Here is a 23,266-nt window from a genome sequence, read left to right as displayed (position 1 = left end):
AAACGGATGTGAATACAGAGGTGGTGATAAAGGTGAAGATACAGCGGGAAATTTGAAGGTGGAGATAAATATGGAAATGAAGGTGCAGATAGAGACAGAGGGGTTTGATATCAAAAAGTAAATAAATAAGATTGCTTAGGAAACATAAATGTAAACGAAACTTAAGATATAGGTCAAGATGACGATGGCGATAACGCAGGGAAATACAAAGAGAGAAATAAATATGGATATTATAAGAGACGTGACAATGGAGAAGAAATGTATTGAAATAAAGGTGGAAGAAAGGAGATAAAAGTGAAGGTCTGGACTGAGATGCAGGTGAAGAAAACGTCGAAGAATATTTTATAATCATGAAGATGATTTTGGTTTGTGATACCAAAGTTTGTGAATGCTGTGGATCGTGATAATGAAGTTTGTAGTTCGTGTTGTGGCGCATGAATGCGAGAGGACGGCCATGCTGCAGCTGTAGACATAAATTCGTGTTGAGTCAGTACGGCAGTTGCAGAAATTCGCGGAATTCCTTCCCCGCGTGATTAAAAGATGTTCTGTACTGGGCAAACAAATATTTCTGCAAGACAAGACAACTAATTGTTTTAATCAGGCCAATTAAAAATAATATGAACCTGTAGACTAAAATAAGATGGAGTTAATATACCTGCGGTACCATTATTAAAATATCAGGCGTAATTTTCCACTCTGGATATACGGCTTAACCCTTTGAAGCCTAAGAGTGTTTTCTTTGCGGTATGGACTGCATGTTTAAATATTATAGTCGAGCTTTGGATTCATATGGCAGTCTAAAATTTTCATAAACGACATCCAGACTGTCTTCACCTTCCGTTTTGTATGCTTCCTAATAATTATCCAATTTCTCTGCATTCTGCTGTTACTCTCTTCGCTTTCCTTTATTATCTTATATCATCCTTTTTCGTTGTCTCTTTAAAACGTATCTTATTCGTTTCCATCTTAACGTCTTCAGCACACAGATTATTTATTTTGCACATTAATGAAGTTCGTTTCTACAACGTAAATTGTGATGCCAATAATTAAAGATTCTCTTATCATCGAATGAATGATTGTTTGTTTTAATGCATTCGTGTAACGCGATCTGTATACTGCTATAAGGAGCGTGCCAGAAAGCAGGGGATGTCAAACAGGTGGTCCTGTTTTATTGATCGCATTTCAGTTTCAAGTCACGACGGGTTAAATTTTGACTCGGAGGTAAAAGTGGTGTTGTAACACTTCAGAAGCAGAAAGTTCATGTTACATCTTAATTTGCTATCTTATGAAAAACACAGTGCGTCTTAATTACGAATATCACTTTGGTTAAAGCTATTTAGATAAATATCGTTTATATTATTTAAATCTTGTCCGTCTAATCACAATAAATTCTTATTAAATATTAAAATATTACAATAATTAACATTTAAAATATTTAAAATATTAAATGATGTTCTTTATAGAAATATTCGATTTACATTAGACCATTTAAATAATATATATTTATTATATCACAATATGACGCAACTTTACCATCTCATAAATATCGTTGATATACGAAGTTATTTAATTTTAAAGCAAGTGGTTTAAAAGTCCCCGTGCCACAGAAAACAAATGTTTCTCATCGTGAACGTTTGGTTGCAACGCGACACAACTGGCTGTAGGTAGGTCACGGTCAATGCCATACCGTCACGTGACGCAGAACTCACATGCACCACCTAGGGCGTGTATGCGCGCAGAGACTTTTAAACCAACCTGTAGCACTGATGTGCTTTAAAGCGTTAGAAGGCTGAGAGCCGGGATAACTCAGTGAGTGGCTGAATGATCGGATTTCGATTCCAAGAAGGAATAGGATAATCCTTTTAGCCACTACGTTTACGCCGTCTCGGGGTAGGGGTCGGTGTGTCATCGAATCACAGTGGAGTACAGGTGACTTTCTCTGGTGGTAAAAATGCACCAAATGCACAAATATGAAATGGCTGTCGCTTTATTTGCATCCCCTTACGTGCCTTTATGGCTGGTGTATCACGTACAGGGAGAATTTCTTTTGCATCACCAGGACGTCGTTGAGAAAAATATAATAAATTCTAAAACACTGTTAAAAGAAGACGGAAGGCAGTCTTTGCCCCCAATGACACAATTTCAGATACTCGGTGTGTTTCAGACTGTTTGAGCTCTACAATCGCCCTAAACGCAGTTGTGGAAAATAGACAAATCCTATGAAAATGGCTGTCTCCTGGATTGTAGCGTCATGTGGTCTGGTTGGAGTTTACCAACGTTTCAGAGGTCCTTGCTGCCTCCATCATCAGGGTGATGAATTGTTCATTATATTCTACCAGACTACATAGCTCTACAACGCAGAAACAGCCATCTGCATATTATTATTATTACTGTTGTTGTTTTTTATTATTATGTCAACCAAAGTGAATATTTTGAAGAACTCGTTCTTAAAAAATAGGCCATGAAAATCTGGCTAGAATCTGCATTAGTTGTTTATTCCCCGAAGAAGCTTTCAGAAATTTTCTTTCTGCTATCCATCTTTTTGAGTGAGATTGCTGGTCGTTACGTAAATGCTGGAACTCTTGTTATTAACTAACTGCATGTGGAAATCCAGGGGGATCATCGCCTCGCGATGAAATGACGTCATAGTATAAGTAATGAGTCCGAGGGGAGGAAGAGACGCTGGGTGTGGCGATTAGAAGGAAACATCAAACTTTTCATATCAGTTTTAATGTTTCCTCCAATCTCCCATTTTTGGCTACATTCACATTTATTTTGTGTGGCTTTGAAATGCGGTTTGTTTAAGGAAAGAATAGAAGTTATGTGTTTTAAAAAATTCTCAGGAAAATATTATATTTGGACAGAAAAGTGACCACGAAAGTTAGCAATTTGGGATTTTACATTCCAATTTCAATGTGACGAGAACGGCCAATGGGCTCATGCCTTGAATTCGTGTGATGACGGAGAACGTTATTTTTAAATAAAACAGGTCGTTGTTGTTAACAGCACAGTGGTATCCTGGTGTGTTCTCAGTTTTTATTTTCTTGCTGAAACTCCGTCGATTTATGGACACGCAACTTTTAAACTCTTGTTGTTAGATTCATGTTTCAACTGATACTCAGTCGCCATTAGCTCTGTAAATTTTACATAAATTACTGCACATTTTGATGAACTGTAATTGCTTTTGCTAAAAATCTTTAAAATAATTGTAAGCATTATTCTCTTTTTTTAGGTTTATAGAGAGACTCTAAGTGCATACAAAATGTTGGTGGATATGCCTTTTAGAAAGCTGTCACTCTAAAACCAAGAAGTATATTTGAGAGGTGAACATTAAGATGTGTGTTAGGGAACTAGACTAGAAGGACTAGTATCGGACAGTAGTGGCTCAGAATCGTGTCCATTTGCGGGCATTTGTAACACATGTGGTGAACCCTAAGGATCTGCACAAAGTAGATTAGCTCAATCATTTAGCTAATTCGTTCAGTTTGTTTACGTGGCTATTTTATATCAGTTAGGTTTTGTTTATTATGTTTTTATGCCGTAATAATTACCTTCTTTAATTTTATCAGTTGGTTTATTTCAGTTAGTTAGTTAGTTTGTTTGTTTGTTAATTTACAGAGGTAAAGAGAACTCGCTAGAACAAGTGTAACAGGCGCTGACATTTAAACAGAATGGAGGGCAAGCTCCCTACCAGAAATGTAAACACCTCCCTGGTTAGTCTCTGTCCTGACGAACACAACACACGTCATAAATGAACAATGCATCTTTATTGAAATATGAACACAACATGAAATATGTGAAGGCTTTGTTTGGTGGCAATCAATACCTCTCGATATAATGCTTTCACCCGGTTACTGGTTAAATTAATTCGCCAGACAGGGAGACAGGTGTGCCAGCTTTGTAGCAAAGTGGTAACACACTTTTCGTCGTGATGATGTTGGCAGTAATGGTGGTGTTAACCGTCTGTGACTCATATTTTATATAAACCTGTAAATTTTGTAATTCTATCACAAGAGTTTTAAGATTCCTTTGATGATGCATAAAAATATAACAATAGGATGACTCTCTTCTGTGATATTTCGCCTCGCAGACGGGCAGAATTTGATCTCCTTTACCATCGGGGCCATCGCCCTGGAAATACCCGCGAAACTCCGTGTAAAATTTCGGTACCTTAGGGGTAGTCAGATAAAGCGTCTTGGAGAAGAAGGGCCAACAGGTACAGAAAGTTCTGAAAAAATACAAGTGTGTAGAGGCTGGCGGTTTATGATTTTTTCTTAAAGAAAGTGTTTGATTTGTGATAAATTTTGAATTTCAATTCTGTATCGACTTTTCGAGAAGCTACTTCACGGTGTTTCTTCGCTTTTGCTCGTGTGTGGCTATTTTGGGAACTAAAGCAACAACACGAATTTTGTTTTATGATACAGATTATTAATAGCCAATCGAATGTGCTTCACGAATGAAAATATTTGGTAATATGAGGAAAACAAAGGAAAATACATTAATGCATTTTAATATTACAATTTTCTGTAGGTAACCAGAATTATTTATATTAAATGTAGAAACTTTAGGTGACAGCAAAGATCTATACAAAAAATACTTGGTGAACAATTATTTTCATGCAGTTAATATTATCACCAATTCTAGCCTAATCTCAGTCTGTGCTTAATTTGACAGTGGTGCCACTGTTACGGCACTCCTGTTCTGCCATGTTACAAGCTAAGCGTTTGCACATCTCTCCGATAGGTGGCAAGAGCTGTCGAAGGCCTCCGACCAGCATTGGATCGATGGCTTTAACGCTATAACTAGCCGGTAGATGTCGCCCCAGTCGAATTCTGGGGCACGTGTTTGAAATCTTCATAGTTATTGCATGCAAACCCGTAGCTGATTCTGGATTGCCTCATTAATTCATACATTGATAGTCTGTTAATTAAATTCAAACAGTTAAAGTTGGTAATTATGGAGATAATTTATTCTTGTACACGCCTTCAATGCACTTAAGTTGTGTCCAAGGTTCAGAGAAACGGAAGTCCTTATGTCTTGTCCTAGGTCTCTATTTATTCTTTCTTTTCGAGCGTGGGTGTGTAATTTTATGGATATCGATGATAATGTTGCTGTGGGATTCCATATAGACTCGCAGGTAAATATCATAGTTTCGGAGAAACATACTGTGTCCATCTTCAGGGTTGAAGTAACGGTGTTGTTCCTGAAGATGGAGACAGTATTCTCCCCGAAACGTTAGTATCTGCCTAAGATAAGACTAAATACTAACTGGTGCATTCTCTTTGTTTCTAGGTAAGTGAAGCTCTCGTCACCAACATATTTTCTGTTTAGCAGCTGTCGGTAAGCGAATATGTTTTTGTTCCATTTTAATTCTTAAAATAGAATGGCAAGTACATTGAATAACTGGCACTATTTTATAACCTTAAAATCGATTAATCGAACACGATTTTCTCGCGACTTTCATGCCGTTCTCTCGTTTTATATAAGTTTTTAAATTTTTTTCAGCGGTCGAACATTAAAAATATACAAAACGGAGTTTCTATACCAGTACTACAAAAATAGGCAGTGTGTGTGAAATTAATTACTACAATTAATAACAACTTAAATAACTCCATAGAGCTGAGTCATTTTTAGAGACTGAGTCTTATTCAGTTGGATAATAAATTCATGGCCTTGCATGGAATTCGAAGATTATTTACCGTATTTACAGGAATTCGCCACTGCATCCTGTCCTGTGCCGAGTGAATCCTCTCAAATCCTCACACCCTACTTAAGACGCGCTTTGACATTATCGTCCAACCTACATCTCAACCTCCCAATTCACATGTTTTTCATTTGTGTTGTATGACTGAAATAATTATGGTTTATGCATGATATGTTCCACGATTCTCACCATCGTTTCGAAACACTTTTTAAAAAATAGCAGAACATTCGGCACAGAATCCTGGATGTTCGTGCCTAAGCCCAGGACGTTTCGTGGGTAAATAAGACGGTCACTGAGACGTCATTGAAGTGTCCTAGTTGTGACGTAAGTCGTGTCGTTCAATGAGACGAAACTTGAGAGGGTTCTCTGGAATATACGTAGGGCATATCTTGTATCGGAAGTCTTCATAGTGATATTCCACGCGGTACTTTCGAAATATCTGAAAATAAAAAGAAATTGGTGTAGTAAGAAAATTGCCCTGTTTGGAATTGTGCCCAGTGTTATCAGAAGTAAGATCAGAATGAGTGGTATGATGTACCGAATTGTTATAGTGTGATTTTTAGAGGTTATGTTTCCCGATTGATAATCTTGTGCTGCATGTCTTATCCAATTACATATTCCACGTGCATTGGTACCAATTATTTTTGTCGTACTTTGTTAAATGATAATCCTCCTGAAAAATGTTTCAAATAAAAGTCGTATAATTTTGTAAGGTCTGTAGGCTAAAAATTTGACTGTCTTCTGGGATATTGTCTTGTTGTCTAGTAGACGTTTACTGACATTTTAGAGGTGCTTGCTGTCTCCGTCTGTGCCTTGATGACGGAGGCAATAAGCACCACTGAAACGTCGGTCAGTTTCCATGAAACCTCAAAGCGCAACTTCATATAAGATGGAAATTTCTATGAGTTTCTTTCGTGTTCATAATCGCTGCGTGTAAATATGAGTGCATGACGTACCTTGGCAAGTAGGATGTGAAGTTCTGCCTCCGCGAATCGCCTCCCGATACACGTTCGACGCCCAAACCCGAAGGGCAGTGACACGAAGGGGTGGATCTTGCTTCCGGCTGTGAGGGGGCACTGATCGGATTTGAGCCATCGTTCAGGTAGAAATCGGTCAGGCGCTGGGAAGTTTTCCTCGATGTTGCTCACTACGAGATGAGGAAATATGATGTGTGTCTGCGGACAAAGTCACGATGCATTTAGGATAAACCATTTTTTACATTTTAAAATTAACTTCGCTGTTTATAGAATCGCCATCTTTCTTCGGCTAGTGAGTTGCAAGGCCGTAATCAGCCTGGGATCTACTATTCCGATAAGGTTTTCATGATTTTCTACTGTTTTTGAATACAAAAGTTGGAATATTTTCTTAAAATATGCCACGACCTTTTCAACCAATATCGTTTCAAATTAGCAAATTACATCTGCCCTGCAATTCGACTGTATGGTTACGTAAGCCAAGAAAGATACAATAAAACTTGTAGAATACTTAAAGATATCTTACGCCTTTTGGTATTCTGTATCCTCCAATTACGGCATCTGACTGGAGACTCCTTCCATTGCCTATTATTACAGGGTACATCCTGAAACAGGACATGCGATATATAATTAACTAAATATTTGACCGGGGACTGGAATCCGACGTTTTGACGTATCTTAATGAAAAAGCCAGTTCTTTAGTTAGTTCTGATTCAAAATAATACACTTTACATCACTACGAACCGCAGAGGTTAAAAGAAAATCCTCTGCCTCTGTCGGGGATCCCCGATCATGCAACCCGTCGAGGGTTTGAAATAGTTACTTTATACTTACCTTAATGTTTCTTTGATGCAAGCTTTTAGATATGTGAGTTTGTCTAGGCACTTCACATCTACAGGTGTTTCTGGAGTTGGTAGCACTGTTTCAAGTTCTCTGTACAATTTGTCCTGTTTTTCTGGGTTCTTCGCCAGCTGATACAGTGATGAACTCACTGATATAGACGTCTGCGTAAAATATATAAATTATATAAATACACGTATTTTTGCTTGTGGTAATAATGATGGCAGGATGAATAATGAATTATTTACGAAATAAGCATTAAGGGTTGTGCCTGTGGCTTGAAAGAAAAGGCAGATTCAGAGCGGTTGAAATACATAGGAAGCAGATTCGGTTTATTATGCATGGAAACAAAATCCCCGCCTTTGTAAAAGAATATCCCTCTTGAAATTCTTCAACTAATTCCATAGGCACATTTCTGACCACATTGTAATCGAGGGTTCGAAGCAGGTTCAGAGAAATATTACTGCATTCTGGGAAGTTACTCCGTGTAGTCTGGTAGAAATTTACCGGCGTTTCAAAAGTGCTTACTGCTTCCATCATCAGGGTTATGAGTAAGCCACACGCGAAGGTAAGATTGTTGAGATACGAGAGCAGGTCGGACAAGGCAGAAGTTTGGTCAAACGCCGCCTTAGCCCTTGTGGCATTTCTTGCTACTAGAGTCGCTATCTTCAGAACTTAATACCCTTTTTTAGCGTCGCACGAACCACGAAGTCTACAATCAAGCGTGGGGTACATTGGCTGTTAGGAAGAGACTACACATACAAAAGCATAGTCAGATATCTCAACAACGACTGATTTTATTAAAGAAAATTATAGAGTAGAATGTGAAACTTTGTAATAGATAATAGGCGTGTCTTGGTAATATTTTAAACAGAATGCCTTGGTGTTTTAGTAAATTTTTTTTGTATAACCTTGCAGCCCGTACGTCGATAAGGCATGATTTTGAGCCCCAGGTTTTAAGAAGTTTGAAAACCCATGATTTAGAGTGAATGAGGAAAAATATGAAAATGATTACAACCGCTGCATTTCACTTATCGTGTAGGTAATGTCTAACATGGTCGAGACTGTACATCTGCAGGCAGGAAGATACGGTTATCTATGTTTGGGAACTGATTTCGTATGTACCAGATGCTGTGGTATATCCGCTCGGATTACATACAAATCCACCCCTAACGTAAAAAGGTAAAAAAAAGGTAAAATAGATACGTGTTTTGGTTACCATGCAAGTGGCCGTAGATTCAGAGAAAGTACAGTGTAGTTCTGTCGGTATAAATATAGAAACACGTCCACCCATTCGCTAGCCATCCGGACATCTTCGGTGTTTAACACGGCACGTTTCCCTATGTTATTAAAATGTCGTTTTTATAGCCTGTTTCTTGAACGCCATTCATCACATTCAACCACTAACGTCCTCACATTCTTACTAACAAACTGACCTACTCACCCCCATGGAGCAGAGTCCTTCTTCAGAAGTTAGTCGATCAGAAACTCAAGAAGTTCTCTGTTTTTTATGGAACCCGCCATTTGTCTCTATTCTAAAATACACGTATGCTACACTTGCCAGCCCTATTTCTTTAAGACCAATTTTAATGATATCATCCAACCATGGCCTAGTTCTTCCGAGACGTTTATTTTATTCAGGGTTTTCAACATAAATGTTCTCATTTTTTATCTCCCTTATGCGTGCTACATGCCGCAATATTATCTCACCTTTAGGAAATTATACACGCTGTAATATATATTAATTAACTGTGTTCCTGCCCGCATATTATTCTTATTTAAGGAATAGTCATCGCCCTTACGGGAAATCATTAGCAGGTGGTCAATAGATGAGAATTTTCTGGATACTTGCTAAGTAAGTGTCTACGTACTGTGTCCACCCCCACAAGTAGCAAGTCAAGAGCGAGAACTGCGGCAATTTTGGGGTCGGAAGTCTTCTTGATGATTTTCTCTATAATGGACATTTCTTCATCTGTCCCCGTTCCTTCTTGGCTCAGACGGTCCACTGCTTCTGTTATGTACTTCATACACAGCCTGGACCAAATACAAAAGACTTTGACACTGGATAATGTAGTTAAAGTGGATTCACGTTTTAGGACGATTAAATCAACTGATGAGTTGAACGGAATATGAAAAAAAATACACAGATATATTCTTATATGGAAGAAAATATATAAAAACAGGATATGCAACATCTTTAAAAGCCCCTGATATATAGTTTAAATTGTTACGAACTTCATAACGTTGCGTCTGTTTAATATCTTAATCTAATATACACACAGTCATTGGAATCAATTAAAAATTAATGAAATGTGTTTGAGAAGGGATATCAGAAATTCACAAGTTTTTTAGGTTTTTACTGAGGTGTGAGTTTCGTAGTGGCATTTTGGGGTTAAACCTTGAAGATGGATATAGTCTGTTTCTCCGAAACGTTGTTATACAACCCCAAAGCTACATATCTTAACCCCGAAGACAGAGGTAGCATGTTTTCCGAAAAAAATGATGTACAATAAGCATACGCGTCGTAACAACCCAAAGGACCACAGTCTAATAATTAATTCCGTTTAGGTATTCAAGTGTATCTGATTTTGAGACAAACCCGGAGATCTAACCAGTATTTAAGCTACAAATACTAAAAATATACCTCAACGAACATATTTTATAGGTCTTTGTAGGATAATCAAAAAGCGTTGCCTTGTATTCAGCTTTAGAATGAGAAGTAAGTCGGTATTAATGTTACTCACTCTCTGAAGACGTCGAGGGCTCCAATATATTTTTTCCATGTGGGAGTACTGAAGACCCTCCAGAAAGGGGTCCTGAGTTCTACTTCAGCCACATTCACGAAGAAGGTGTGTATCGACTGGATGATACGACGCGTTTCAGAATCGCTTGAAATTTCGCTGTTCAGGCATCCAAGCCTTGTGTCCAGCGCCACGCTGCCAATTGCTGTGTGCAGAGAATCATTCCTCGTTAGGTAATCGTCTTCACATGTTCTGTGCATCATCTGTATAGAATAAAAGTCGTGTATGTCTGTCCGTCAGCTTGTTTCGTCTCAGTACGAAAATGTTCGAAGGTAAATTTTCTTTGTCGATGTTGGTTTTGTGCGAACTTTAGCCGTCTGGACCTGTAGGTAGATGCTAACGCTTCGAAGCAGCTTACTGCCTTTATTTTAGGAATTTAAGACTATAATATAAATTAACGCCTCGTGAAATAACAAATTTATATTTCTCAGTTTATGAAGCAATGTGTTCTATACTGATTTGATTGTACGACTTTAAAAGGTAGGTTGATTATTATGAATAGCTAGGGAGTGTAAGTAGTAAAGCCTCTGTGACTATTGAGTGAGAGTATTTAGATTTTCCTGGGTAAATGAGAAAACTACAACCATCAGTCAAAGTTGTCGGCTAGGAGTAAAGCAACTGTAGAAATCATTACAATAAAACACGTTAGAGTTGATCTCTTAATGTTGTTAGGGTAATTAAAGACGCGGTCAGATCGTAATGCGTGACTTTGAACCGACTGTTTAGTATAGTTTCTTTTATTTAATTAGCTGCCCTGGTGCAATCACGCGAACCATGAAACTAGGTCACTTATGTTACGGTTTGCTTTAAGTTACGTTTCAAATGCTAGACCAAGAAGTTAAACTTTTACTTTTCATAGCTAGTCAAGTGGAGGTCTTTTATTAGTCACGATAATAACAAATGCTCTTGCCCGGCGGTCGTCTAACAGCTGTTATGTATTACTTCTGGTTCATTATATTACTGAACGGTTTATTGAGTCATTAATATTGCATGGTTTATTTTTGTTTCCATCAAACGTTCAGTGCAGTTACCTAAAAAAACAAGGTACTTTGCTATCCTTTTATCTCTAATTTTCTATGGCTACAGAAATTTCATTGCAGCCTTACACGAGGCACAGTTTAACTGGAAACCTACCACGACGTTATGTAATCTACCGGGCAATATAAATTACCTGAACGGTATTATTTTATCTACGCCATGTTACAAAAGACATTGAATTAAGTGTAATTCATTCTTCTAACCAAACGCGACTCAGGTGATTCGCTAACCAGCCGTAGAAGTTTCAAAGACAGAGTTTGTGATAATTTTTGGATAGAGGCTGGACGGATCTACTTCTGTTCTTGGTGTGGTGATAAGACAATAAATTTCAACAGTTTTACCGGGAATTGAACCCAGTATATCCAGTCAGGTTTAGTATGACGTCACAGCGAACTTGTGTTATGTAGCGATGGTGTTCGAGTTACGTCTTTAATAATACTGTAAGTCAAATGTAATTCGTATTTGCCTGATTCCGTCTTTCCGATCACAAAGATAAAACGTAGAAAGAGATCAGTAGATACACATCATGTTGTCTGTAGTGCGTGGGTAGGGATTAGAATGAAAACAATTATAACCTATTTAAGATATTATCCAAGATGATCTCTTGGTATTACAACCAAGATTAGTTATCAGGTAGCAGACAAATAATAAGTATGCTATTTTATTACAGTTACAAAACCATCCTAAGACTTCATTAAAGTAACACTGTCTTAAATTAATCTATTACATTATTCTTAATTTATTACGTACTTAAAATGATAGCACTTTTTGTAGCTGCTAGAAACATTTTAATCTGTATATGGAGAAGTATATTGCAATGAAACTACTTACATTCTAGTGCCCATTTGTAAATTTCACCAAGGAAGTCTTCTGGCAACTCATTTTTTTCGTCTCGAAGGATGTGTATCCTAAGTGACATATGAAAAAAGACATCAGATGGTTAATATTGCAGATATACACACTATACATAAAATTAGTTTTCAAATTTACATGTTTAAATTCGCAGACTATTAAATACCATCGCACGCCCTTATTATGCATTTGGTGCTACTACAGATTGCTTCGTTATTCAGAATTACTTTTGCCTTAAGTCTTTCGTATCCAGGAACAAAGACCATGTTCATGTAACTGAATTATAGAGTTAACAAATGGGACGCAGTCATTTTCTCCTGCGTGCTAACCAATTCAGTCTCTAATTCTGGGACCGAAGTCATTATCTGTAATATTGGTGTCGATCACAGCTGTTTTCAGCGGGGCACACCTATTTAATGTCGTCTGTGGACATTGCCCAAGCTGATGCTACAATTGACAGATAATGGTGAAAACTTTAAATTTGAATTTGAATCATTCGCGTGGACATTTTATTCAACATTATTGATCATGGGTCTACACTAAAAGCTTACAAGAAAAATAAAATGTGGTTCATATTAGTGTAGCATAATCCGTACTTCGCATCATACTTCAATAAAAAATAAACAGAAATTTCGTTGGTAAACCCCATAAGAGACTAATTGCGAGCCCGGGACATAAATTGAAGATTAAAATGATCTTAGAAAAATAAGGAAGACAGAAATATTCAGACTCACCGTCGTGAAAACCTCATAATATTATTTGTCGGTTTTTTATAAATACTGTAATGAAGCTTTGGGTTCTATGAAAGTGGGGAATTTCTTGATCAGTTGCAGTAGTATTTAACTTCACTAAAAAGTCCCTGTTTAATTGAGCTCGTGTTACCTCGTCATGAAGTCGCTTGCCACTTCGTTGAGTGGGCCCACGTACTTCCTGGCGGCCCCAGAATGCAGCATCACCTGCTGTACTTTGCTCCTAAACTCGTCCCACTGGGGCCCATGTCTGTGGTAGAGAAACACAAGCGTTTGAATCTTACTGCAGTGGTTGTACAGAATGTTTCACGTAACTCGAAACCCAACTACTAGCATGCTACGACCGTGGTGTGCGTTGTGACTTACTCACATCCCGGTAGTTTTCACGCTGCTGCTGCCGTCGAATGCTGTCTTGGCCTGGTGTCACGTTAAATGAATCACCCCGTATATGAATTGCTTGGTGCGGTAAGATAATTGTGGATTATGGAAACTCTACTGCCCGGAAAAGAATTAAGTCCCGTACGCGACGATATTCGCATATTGTTAAACGTAGGATCCCATATCTTTACTTTCTCATAGAAAACTTACTAGGTGACGATACTGAATCAGAGGATGGGCAGCTACATCGCTCTAATAGAATTTCTAGTAAAGAAATATTTCTTTGGTACCCGAGTTACATCACATGACAGTCTGTCCACGTCTTTAAGCTCCAATAAACACAAGTAGAATTTTATAAATTTTCTCCAAGACGCCCCCTCGATTAAATGTTGCTGCATACCACATAATATAAATGCCATTAGATATTATTATTTAAAATGTATTTTATACAATTTATATTTAACAAAATCCTAGGAAAATGGCGATTATGTATTTAATTAAGGAGAAGCGCTGCAGTGAACTCTCCTGAAGATAGAGTTGATACGTTCCAACGAAACCTTTTTTTTAGTTACACACAACCCAGAAGACAATCGACATTTACACTACAGAAAGGATTTTAAATTTTAGACAAAAGGAAACTAACTATTTGGCCTAATTATGCAGTATGGTATCTGTAGTGTAATTCACTTAAGAACAATATATACTTCTATCAACAGTGAATGAAAGTGAAGGTCTGTTTTTCGGGGATCCAAAAATAGTACCTGTTTATACCCATCACTTAAAATCCAGTCTCTAGTGTATTTAAACTGTGATTAAAAAGTAATTTTCTCGTTCGTTTTAATTCGCCTGTGCCCAGTGGGCAAGATTTTTTTTTCAGAATTGCAAATAACACCGTTTCATAAAATGTGCACTTCTCTGAATACGCCTTTCCATTCTTGATTGATTATTTAACTATGCGTTTCCAATTGAATACGTTGTGGTGAGCAAATGGTAACCTACGATAGTTATGAGTAATAAATTAGAAAGGATATAGAACAAACGAATCCTGGTCTATTTCAGTATAGCTTATTGTGTTTATAAACTTTCAGGAAAACCAGAGTCTCAGTCAAATAGCCAGTCTTCTGGCCGAGATTCAAACCCGGGGATTTCCAATTAAAAATGAATTCAGACCATTAAACAAATTTTCCCTTCTCACCGTTGCTCCGGGTCGTCTCACTTACATGCCAATGAGGCCGGGCGTTTCACCGAAGAAATCCTTTCTGAGATGCTGCTTGTAGTAGCGGAGTGAGGGCATGGAGGGCCGGTGGGGCTGCACTTCTTCCCTCCTGAAGACGTTCTCGATGTAATCGCCGTCGAACACGAATACGAGGTCAGGGTGTCCGATCAGACCCCCTACTTTCACTACTTTGCCGTAGTCTTTGTAAAGTGACCACATGACTACATCCAACTTCTCGATGGAGAAGTGACCTTTCAACATGAAACGACAAGCTTTGCAGGTTGTGTGGAGCGTAGTAACATAAGCTAAAGTTCAGCACCTTGAACTAGTGAGGTCAATGTCGTCATACACACCTGCGTGTCTAAAAGTCTCCTTAACATTTGCTGAATCGTTTAGTTGAAAAACAGCACTGTTACATGACAGATAAATTAAACAAACTTAACCTTCAAATTCTGTATTCTGTCTTTCCATATGTTAGTACGTACGTACTGAGCAGGTTAGATTAAAGATATTCGGCTGTACTGAAAAACCCCTGGTTTATTTACGGGTATCACCCCATACCTCACCCTCCAGACCATTCATCATAATCTGTATTTGTTATTATTCACGCAAGATACACCTTGTTTTATCTCCCATGTAAATTCAAAACTACTTTCGTTTGTTGTGACGTAATCAAGCGCTGAAGGACACATTCCTCGATTTGCTTATGTGCTAAGCATCTGCGTCTTTCACAAGACGCTATCTCATCTTTCTTGTGTAACTTGCAGGCCTGTATATGCAGCTTTAGGGGGTGACTTTTTGAAAATAATTATGTTATTTAAAAACCTGTCATTCAATTGTTTGCGTGTCTGTTGAATTGCACGAAAGTGGGTGTTAGGTTTGCGTGGTTGTCTACCTCGTTAGAAAGGGAAATATAAAGAGGTAATTTCTTTCGGAATTTTACCAACTCCCATTACTCCAGGCTCGTTGTTACAAATTTTATAGGGCGGAACTGGAAAGACACGCCTACAGTATATGCTTTACAAGTGTTTGTGATTTCGGAAATCAGCCCAAAATGTAAACTCAGTACAAATTTAAAAATGTCTCCGCTTACCGATGTAAGGCAGAAACCTCCATGCGTTGCCAACAAGTGGCAACTCTCTAGGTCCTGGCACTTTGCTGTAAGGTTTGGCACCCCTGATGTCCTCGAGTTCCGTTTCCAGGACGGCAACAGCAGTGGGTTGAAGACTCGTGGTGTGAGGACGCTGCCCAGACGGACATATGAACAGCCTTGTCTTCATTCTCACCTCGTTTAGCAGTTTTCTCGGTACCACCATGATCCTAACTCCAGCCTCTGGAACGATAGATTAAAAGTTGTTGTCCTCATCAACATTAACCCGTAACTAAAACAATATATCCACCCTATGAATAATTACAGTACTTAGTAGAATTCAGTGAAAATGTATATGAAAAGTATACACTAAATGATGTCATAGAAATTTAATGTTTGAAGATAGCTGTATTCTGGGTTCTTGCGCAGTGTAGTCTGATAGAATTTTACCGTCTTTTACTGGTGCGACGAGCCTTGAAGATGGTTGCAGCTAACATTTTTTAAATGTCCATAGACCTCTACCAGAATTTACGACTCTGTAACCCAGAAAACAGCCATCTTCATACTCACCGCCGTGAAAACCTTAAATCTTAAGTCACATCTAACATGAGATTCAATTCTTAGCTTCATGACATTTCTCTAAAATCGCTAATCATAGAAATAATTATATGAGGGACAGTAAACTCTCAATTATCCAGGGGCAGATTAACCGGAATCTACCTGGTTTAAACGATAATTAAAAATTAATTTATGTAGTGTCTTGTTAAGGTTATAACATTTAAAGTGTATATTTGAATTTAAAGAATAAATGGTTGCAATATATTTATGAATTTATTCTGCTGATAATGTCATTAACCACACAGACCTAGACTTAATTTCATTAAGAAGGGTAAAATAAATCTTTTAATATATTTTACGTTTGTTTAAAAAATCTCTTAAAAGTTAAGATCCATGAAATAAGTACATAAAACCCTAGTACATCTCGTCTACATTTGCACCTGGCCTCTAGAATTACAAACTAAACGACGAAAGTTAGTTGTATCCGTTAATACCTTCGATAAATTTCCATTACTGTGGCTTAAATATACGTTACACTGTGGAGTTATTCTAGTATGTACATGTTATAGTAAGTAAACACGATTTCCAGTGACCGCCAGTTATGTAATTTTCAATAAAAACACATTTTGAGCATCTCGTAATGTTCCAGTTTTGTAATATTGTAGCTGGCAACCAACTTTACAATGTAGGACGCGTATACATGTGGCCTTTAGAAGCAAAACAAGAGTGTAACTAACAGATGAATTGGTTAGGTTACGCATAGGAGTGATTGTTTGTGCTGAAGTCCTACACTTTTTCCAGACGCATTCTATACGACTTTGCCTATTCGAAATTATTTTTATTTATTTGCGTATACAAACCTGTTGTTACAAGACTAATTACACAATGTGTATAATCACGCATTGTTTCTTTGTATTTCGTTATATATTCAACAGGTGTTGGAAAAGGTTCAATTAAAGGTATATAATTTAATAATTAACGATATATTATGTTTTTAATTCTGTTTTTTGATGAGCTATTCTGCCGTACCTTAGTTAGATCAGCTTGGTGGAATTGTGTGTTAAAGTAACAGAAATAACCGTTATCAAAACACCATATGAAACATCCGTTTTTATATTAATTTTAGACTATAAGGTGTTGAAATAGATTCAGTTATTGTATGTTGTGACGTAAACCCCTTTAAGTTTCAATACGTTTTAGTAATTGTAATTTACGCATCTGCATTTGTATAGCTTCGTCATGATTTGCCATACTGACAATTTTTTTTTCTGTTAGCAAGTTGGAAGGTTGACCAAAGTTGCAACAGATTTACAAGAGCTGATAAACAAGTAGTTCTGCTCTTGATATGCTGTTCAATTAATCATAATTAGTAGACGTTTTCATCCAGTAGTAATATTCTCATATAATTACATAATCAACTGTTAATAAATACATAATGTACAGTTTAACACGCATTTTAATAACATTGAAGTTATTCGGTGCAATGAAGAAATTATAAGCAGGTCTACCCACGTGTAATAAACTCTATCAGCCCCCACCCTCGTGACACTGCAGTCAAGGTCAGCAATGTTGCTAGGCCGATGAAAACGGAAACTACACAAATGCTGTGAAAGTTCAAACACAGTGTGATCACGATCGGAACATGTGCCCATTCTGGAAAATCACTTAGCATCGAAGCTCACATGGAAGTACATATTAAGACTACAGTACACCGACTGGTAACAAAATTCGAGAACACAGGAAAAGTTTGTCTTTGAGAAGTTGTTGCACGTCTGCTGTAAAGTTGTTCAGAATTTCTTCCTAACAAATGAAAATTTATAAAAAAAATACTCGTTTGTCTTTTTACGTTGATGTCACTGAAGCTTACAAGTATTGTCCCAATTAGGGTTACGTTTTAAGGAACATAAGTGAGACTAAGCAAAGCTGTTAGATATCTATTATAAAATTTAAGAAAGTAAAGCTGTACACTCCATGCAGACGCTTAGAGGGAGAGACGGTATGGCTCCTAGTCATTCTTAAATACGGCTCTAGATGGGAGTGAGTGGTCAGCTGCAGCGCCGATCTGGTTATAAATTAAAACAAGACAGAATTAAAACAACAGCGTGTAATAATGATTGATATAATTAGCTCGTTCACTTTCACAGTTCACTGTCAACTTACCACTTTATACGTTCATGTAAGCACGCGATGTGCCTCTGACCGCACTAGTGATCACTCTGTCTTACAGGTTGTCTGATGCTGGCTCTTTTTATAATCTCCTTCCTTCGGAGTGACATAACACGCCAAGGTAACTGGAATAAAAATGCAGACTACCAACCCACCTCAAATCGCACAAGAGATAAGTGTGGAAAACGTTGCCACTTTTCTAGTTTAGAAGCGTTCAGCTAAACAACTTTCTGTTGAAAAGGTGGACTAACCCAGTACTTGAACTCGTTTAACTTGACCCGAAATTCAATTCCGATTTCTTATGTAACAATACTGTGTTTTGAATTCAACCCATTATAAATCAGCTTTCTTTCAGTTCGGTGAGCATTCGGTCTGATTGAAAGTAAAATTATTATTTTGCTGTTCGCTTGCAGCTTACGAAAAGCACTAAGTCTGTCCAGCAACTGAAACTGGCAATGCGAAATAAGAGGAGGTTTCCTGTAAAAGAGACAAGAAATTTTGTAAGGAACTTATTGTTGATTTTAAATGTTTCCAGTTGTATAAGTCTAGTGTAGAAACAAGCAGATATTTTTTACTTTGACTCGTCTATTATGCTTTAAACTGGTATTGAAATCGTATGATGTAACAATATAACATAGTGTGTATAATCTTCTGGTCACAATTTAGGTCAATAGATGATCTCTTTCGTACTCTGTGACTCTCAACTTCCGGTCTGCTTTGGAGTTCCGGCCGTTGGCCATATATTGTCTAATTTTTCGTTGTGTTCTCTAGCATCAACAGGCTATACTCTCAGCGCAGTGAATGTTTCCTTCTTAAAGTTGCGACTTTTTTTTATACCATCGAAAAATTAATTTATTACAGGTACTCCAGGAGGGAGTACATACCCTTTTCAGGAAATGTCTCTATGGAATTTTGGTCACTAACAGCTTGTTATCCAGCCTACAGATGATACATCATCCCTCATATTTAATTTCAGGCAACACAGCTTATGTAGTCTATTTGATACAACATCGTTAAATGACAAGAATGCTAACACTTCAAGCGAAGTACATGGTTCAGTAGATAACATTTCTGCTTCATATTCCGGAGATCCCAGCTTTGACTCCCGCTTTGGAGACCGTCGAACTTCATTCAGACTTTTCGTGTGTTTTCTCAACGCTGAGATTTTGCCTTCAAACGTAGAACTGCATAACGTAGGTGATGAATCTTGGATATATTTAAGAAGCTTACAGGGGTCACACTCATTCAAGTTCATGATTGTTTCCTGTCCAACGTAAAAGGAAACAATTTATGCGCTTATGAGATAAATAAATACTGCGAAACTAAGATGCGTACGCACTAATTAAAACCAAGAAATGCATGTCACTGAAGGCTGATGTATTCGTCAAGATAAGTTCTAAATAAATGAGAAAATAGTTTTGTATTTTGTTTTTCCTATTATGTTTTATTATGTAAAATTTTGGCAAGGTAATGAATTTTGGGATGTTTTGTAAGCAAAATTCAGCGGCCATTTCTCACCCATCTCTTTGGTAGAGACCTTGCGATGGGCTAATCACTCGTCCAAGTAAATCCCTACCAAATGTCTTAAAATAGATCATAAACCTTCGAAAGGAGGAGATACAAAGGTGTAAGAAGAGATGAAGAATGAAGTTTGGGTCACATAAAAGGAGATGGATATCTTGCCCATTGAGAGTTTGTTAGATTTTGAAGTATGTCTGATCCATGGAATTAGAACGCTTTTCGTTTTTGTAGGAGTAAGGCAGTTTTTATAAGTACTTATGAGGGAAATTATAAAGGTGAAAAAGGATACAGGAGATGAGGGAGGACGAGAGATGAATACACGAGAGAAAGAAACCATACAAAGTCATCGACCTATAACTAATGTCACTGACAAAGCATCGTTAAATTGAATTAATTTACAGTAGACGTGCTCATGTTGTAATATCCTTTTCAGGGATTACGGTATTTCCTGACAACCTTGTGTTCCCAGACTGCAATTTGTTCCGCCAATAGATTCTGTAACTACTTTGTATTGTCCTCGTTCTATACGTAACTGGAAGTTGATTTCACTGACAACGTAATAGCACACTGGTACGAGACCTAAAGAAACATACGGTCACCATTAACACGTTCGTTTCTTACTGAACTGGGTGTGAAGATATATTGTAAACAGAACGTCTGTGAAAAATATATCATTATATTTTCTAAATTATTAAATTGTGATCACAATTCTCTGTACGTGACTTCTTTAAATTCGTTGATAATATTTAGTTACTTAGAAGAAATTCCTGACACAGATAATTAACAAGTGAAGTGATGAAGATTTCTGTCTTGTAAGTTGTTGCATTGTGTTGCGATTCATCGCCCTGATGACGGAGGCAGTATGACCTCTGAAACTTTGGCAAACAGCGCAACAACCCAGAAGACAGAAATCTTCATACTCACCGCTGTGAAAACCTCAAATCATACAAAGTGAAATGATAATTCATACATATCAGTAATATTATTTAATTATTCAGATAGGTATGTGTCGCTGCAACTTAGAATTCCTGGATATGGAGGCAGTATGTTCCACCGGAAATTCTATCAAACTACTAGTCCATAAGGAGTTTTAATAACATAGATTACCATAGGTATTTTCACTGCCATAAAACTCGTTGGTATATTTCATCAGGTCTTGTGTTTTGAACTGCGATGGCAGCGTCTGCTTTTGACAGACTTTGTGTACGCGTCATTCAAAATAATGCTATTTCTGACCCACTGTGTATTGCTACTGATGTGTGGGTTACACTCTCTGTTTCATGGGATACATGCATTGTTCTGAGGGAACAGGTTATATGCCAATCATAGAAACACACCTCAGTAATACCTCTTCCCACAACCGTGTCCTGATCCACAGTTCATCCTCTTGCTGTACCCTTCTGATAGTATAAAATCAACGTCTCGTTCATTCTCCAGAAAATTGCATTCACCACATTCTCACGCTCTAATGCGTTAAAGTCTTCCAAGACGTCGTTTGTCAAAATTAATGACAATATAACCATAATCCCTAACGTGAAATAATTATAAAGATGAACTCACCTTCGCCGTAGACGTCACGTGACTGGCTGACCAGAGAGACAGTAGACGGCAATCCCTGTAAGGTTTGGAGGACGAATGGGCTGGATCTGCACTCCAGCAAACCTCGCAGAGAAGTGGTTCAGAATACAGCGTCAATTCAAACTACAGTTTCAGTTCGCAATGTCATTGAAAGTGAAAGCACAAACAAGCAATGTGTAGCACAACAGACAAATATATTTGCTTTAATAACAAAGTATATCTGTTTTTACACTTCGTTTAGCGCAGTAATGTTATATTTCCTCATTTTGTAATGGGTGAACTTTTAAATAATTTGCAGGTTAGCATGAGGCGTGTGCCTATATGGGAAGCCTTTAGTAACTCTAACAGATAAGATGAAAGTTGTTTTGGGCAGGCTTGTGGGGAATTTGGTATCCGAACCGAAGTTGAGGCGTGTACAATTCATCTTTCACTCGTTGATTCTTCTCCACCGTGCAAGCTACCTGCCCAACCCATTTCCTCCTTGTTGAATTAATATCAAGAGAAGATACAAATTATAACGGTCCTTTTCATGTACTCCTCTGTCACTTAAATTACATTCATTTCTTATAAAACGTAAGATATTTAACAAATTATGTGTTTCTATTCAAATACATACACATGTCGTCATCTTGGTATTACAAAATAGCACAGTTTATATAGAAATTGGAGGGAAACGATAAATTCGAAGCATCGGTCACTGACTACGTTGCGATATCCTCGTAGATTAGGTAAGTTTTTTGCTGGAAAAAATTGCAGTTATAGAAACGTAACGTTTCAGCAGACCATTATTTTCTCTGCCTCTTAATTTGAACACGTCACCTTTCCTACTTATCTCTAAGTCAGTGACCCAAGTTTTCAAACGTAATGCTGCTGAGTTATGTTCTGCCTCAAGACAGTGATTTCGAAGCGGTCATTTTGAATTGGTATTCACAGTACAACCAATGAAATTACCGTCATTTCATTATGTAACGTCTATTTACGTAACTTTACAGTGGTAGTTGTATTTGATAGATTGTTTTACAAAACTTCGTCAACTACTGTAAAGTTAGTATGATGTTGACTGTATTACAAATAATATAAGAAAAGTAGAATAAAATAGATTGGGTAACTTTGTGGTGAAGTTCCTGACACGCGCTTGGGAGATAAGAGACTGGATTTAAAGATCGAGTGTAGCTACTTTCACGGTACGCCACATGACACGAAGCTGGCAAGTCCGATGACCAACCGAACTTAATCTAACCCAACCTAGGCTAACCTAACTCAGCCTAAACCAACATAACCAAACCTGACTTAACAAGCTTGTGGTCGTTTTAGCGTACGACTTTGGCAAAGTAGTTTAGTATTTTCCACGCGTAAAGCATAGGACTTATGAGAACAAAGTGCTTTTAAATCTTTCGGAACCACGAAATTCGCCATATGTGAAAGAAGACAAGTATGTCGTTTTCATGTTAATTAAAATCCAGTAGCTAATTCTTTGTCTACTTTCATGTACCAGTTACAAAACTTACTCGATCTGGTGGTGGAAATCATCTCTCGCTAGTTACAAATGTTTACTGTCTTCATTTATACATACTTTAAAAATGATATTTCGTTTTAAAAATATAAGTGTCTCACTTTGTTGATATACTGTTTAATAAAAGTGACAAAGTACTTCCTGTTTGTAACCGATAAATTTCATGGAGCATTGATTTTTCTGAAAAGTGAATAATCACTCACCTAATCAAAATATTCCTCGCTGGTTATGGGACCCATAGGCTCGTTATCGTTTTCACACGAGCCCGCAAATGAACTCCTATGTGTC

The 23,266-nt window shown here is 37.5% G+C and overlaps 2 protein-coding genes across 9 annotated transcripts in view; one reads left to right on the top strand and one right to left on the bottom strand.

The window, feature by feature from the left end:
* Positions 1-23,266, top strand: part of LOC110835194 (GTPase-activating Rap/Ran-GAP domain-like protein 3) — a 245,277-nt gene that overhangs the window by 135,300 nt on the left and 86,711 nt on the right. The gene's annotated exons all lie outside the window — the stretch shown is intronic.
* On the bottom strand, positions 3,749-21,548 carry Cyp49a1 (Cytochrome P450 49a1). 3 transcript variants are annotated; one of them, XM_022075168.2, is made up of 12 exons: positions 18,361-18,468; positions 18,167-18,262; positions 15,646-15,885; positions 14,557-14,803; positions 13,092-13,208; positions 12,189-12,265; positions 10,263-10,464; positions 9,390-9,552; positions 7,513-7,682; positions 7,205-7,283; positions 6,661-6,879; positions 3,749-6,143 (listed from the first exon to the last, which is right to left on the bottom strand). In XM_022075168.2, exons 3-12 carry the CDS (start codon positions 15,866-15,868, stop codon positions 6,018-6,020), a joined length of 1,623 nt encoding a protein of 540 aa, XP_021930860.1. In that variant the 5' UTR covers positions 15,869-15,885; positions 18,167-18,262; positions 18,361-18,468; the 3' UTR covers positions 3,749-6,017. The 3 variants fall into 3 exon arrangements, with proteins under 3 accessions (XP_021930860.1, XP_021930859.1, XP_087207277.1); XM_022075167.2 differs by lacking the exons at positions 18,167-18,262; positions 18,361-18,468 and adding an exon at positions 21,448-21,548; XM_087351151.1 differs by lacking the exon at positions 18,167-18,262 and having other exon boundaries at positions 18,361-18,491.

The sequence above is a fragment of the Zootermopsis nevadensis genome, unplaced genomic scaffold (genome assembly GCF_977971745.1).
Source record: "Zootermopsis nevadensis isolate Lab colony 2312 unplaced genomic scaffold, Znev_1.0 Znev_ptg000002l, whole genome shotgun sequence".
In the NCBI taxonomy this organism is placed as follows: domain Eukaryota; kingdom Metazoa; phylum Arthropoda; class Insecta; order Blattodea; family Termopsidae; genus Zootermopsis; species Zootermopsis nevadensis.
The sequence above is the reverse complement of the archived record's forward strand: the minus strand, read 5'-3'. Positions and strand labels throughout refer to the sequence as shown.

What these genes read in the sequence shown, in the direction of transcription:
- Cyp49a1 (XM_022075167.2), bottom strand. Translation starts at nt 15,868, where the DNA reads ATGGTGGTACCGAGAAAACTGCTAAACGAGGTGAGAATGAAGACAAGG. An exon ending in ACGCCCGGCCTCATTGGCAT is followed by an intron (nt 13,209 to 14,556) that starts GTAAGTGAGACG and finishes TCTCTACCACAG; the next exon opens with ACATGGGCCCCAGTGGGACG. An exon ending in TTACAAATGGGCACTAGAAT is followed by an intron (nt 10,465 to 12,188) that starts GTAAGTAGTTTC and finishes CTCTGCACACAG; the next exon opens with CAATTGGCAGCGTGGCGCTG.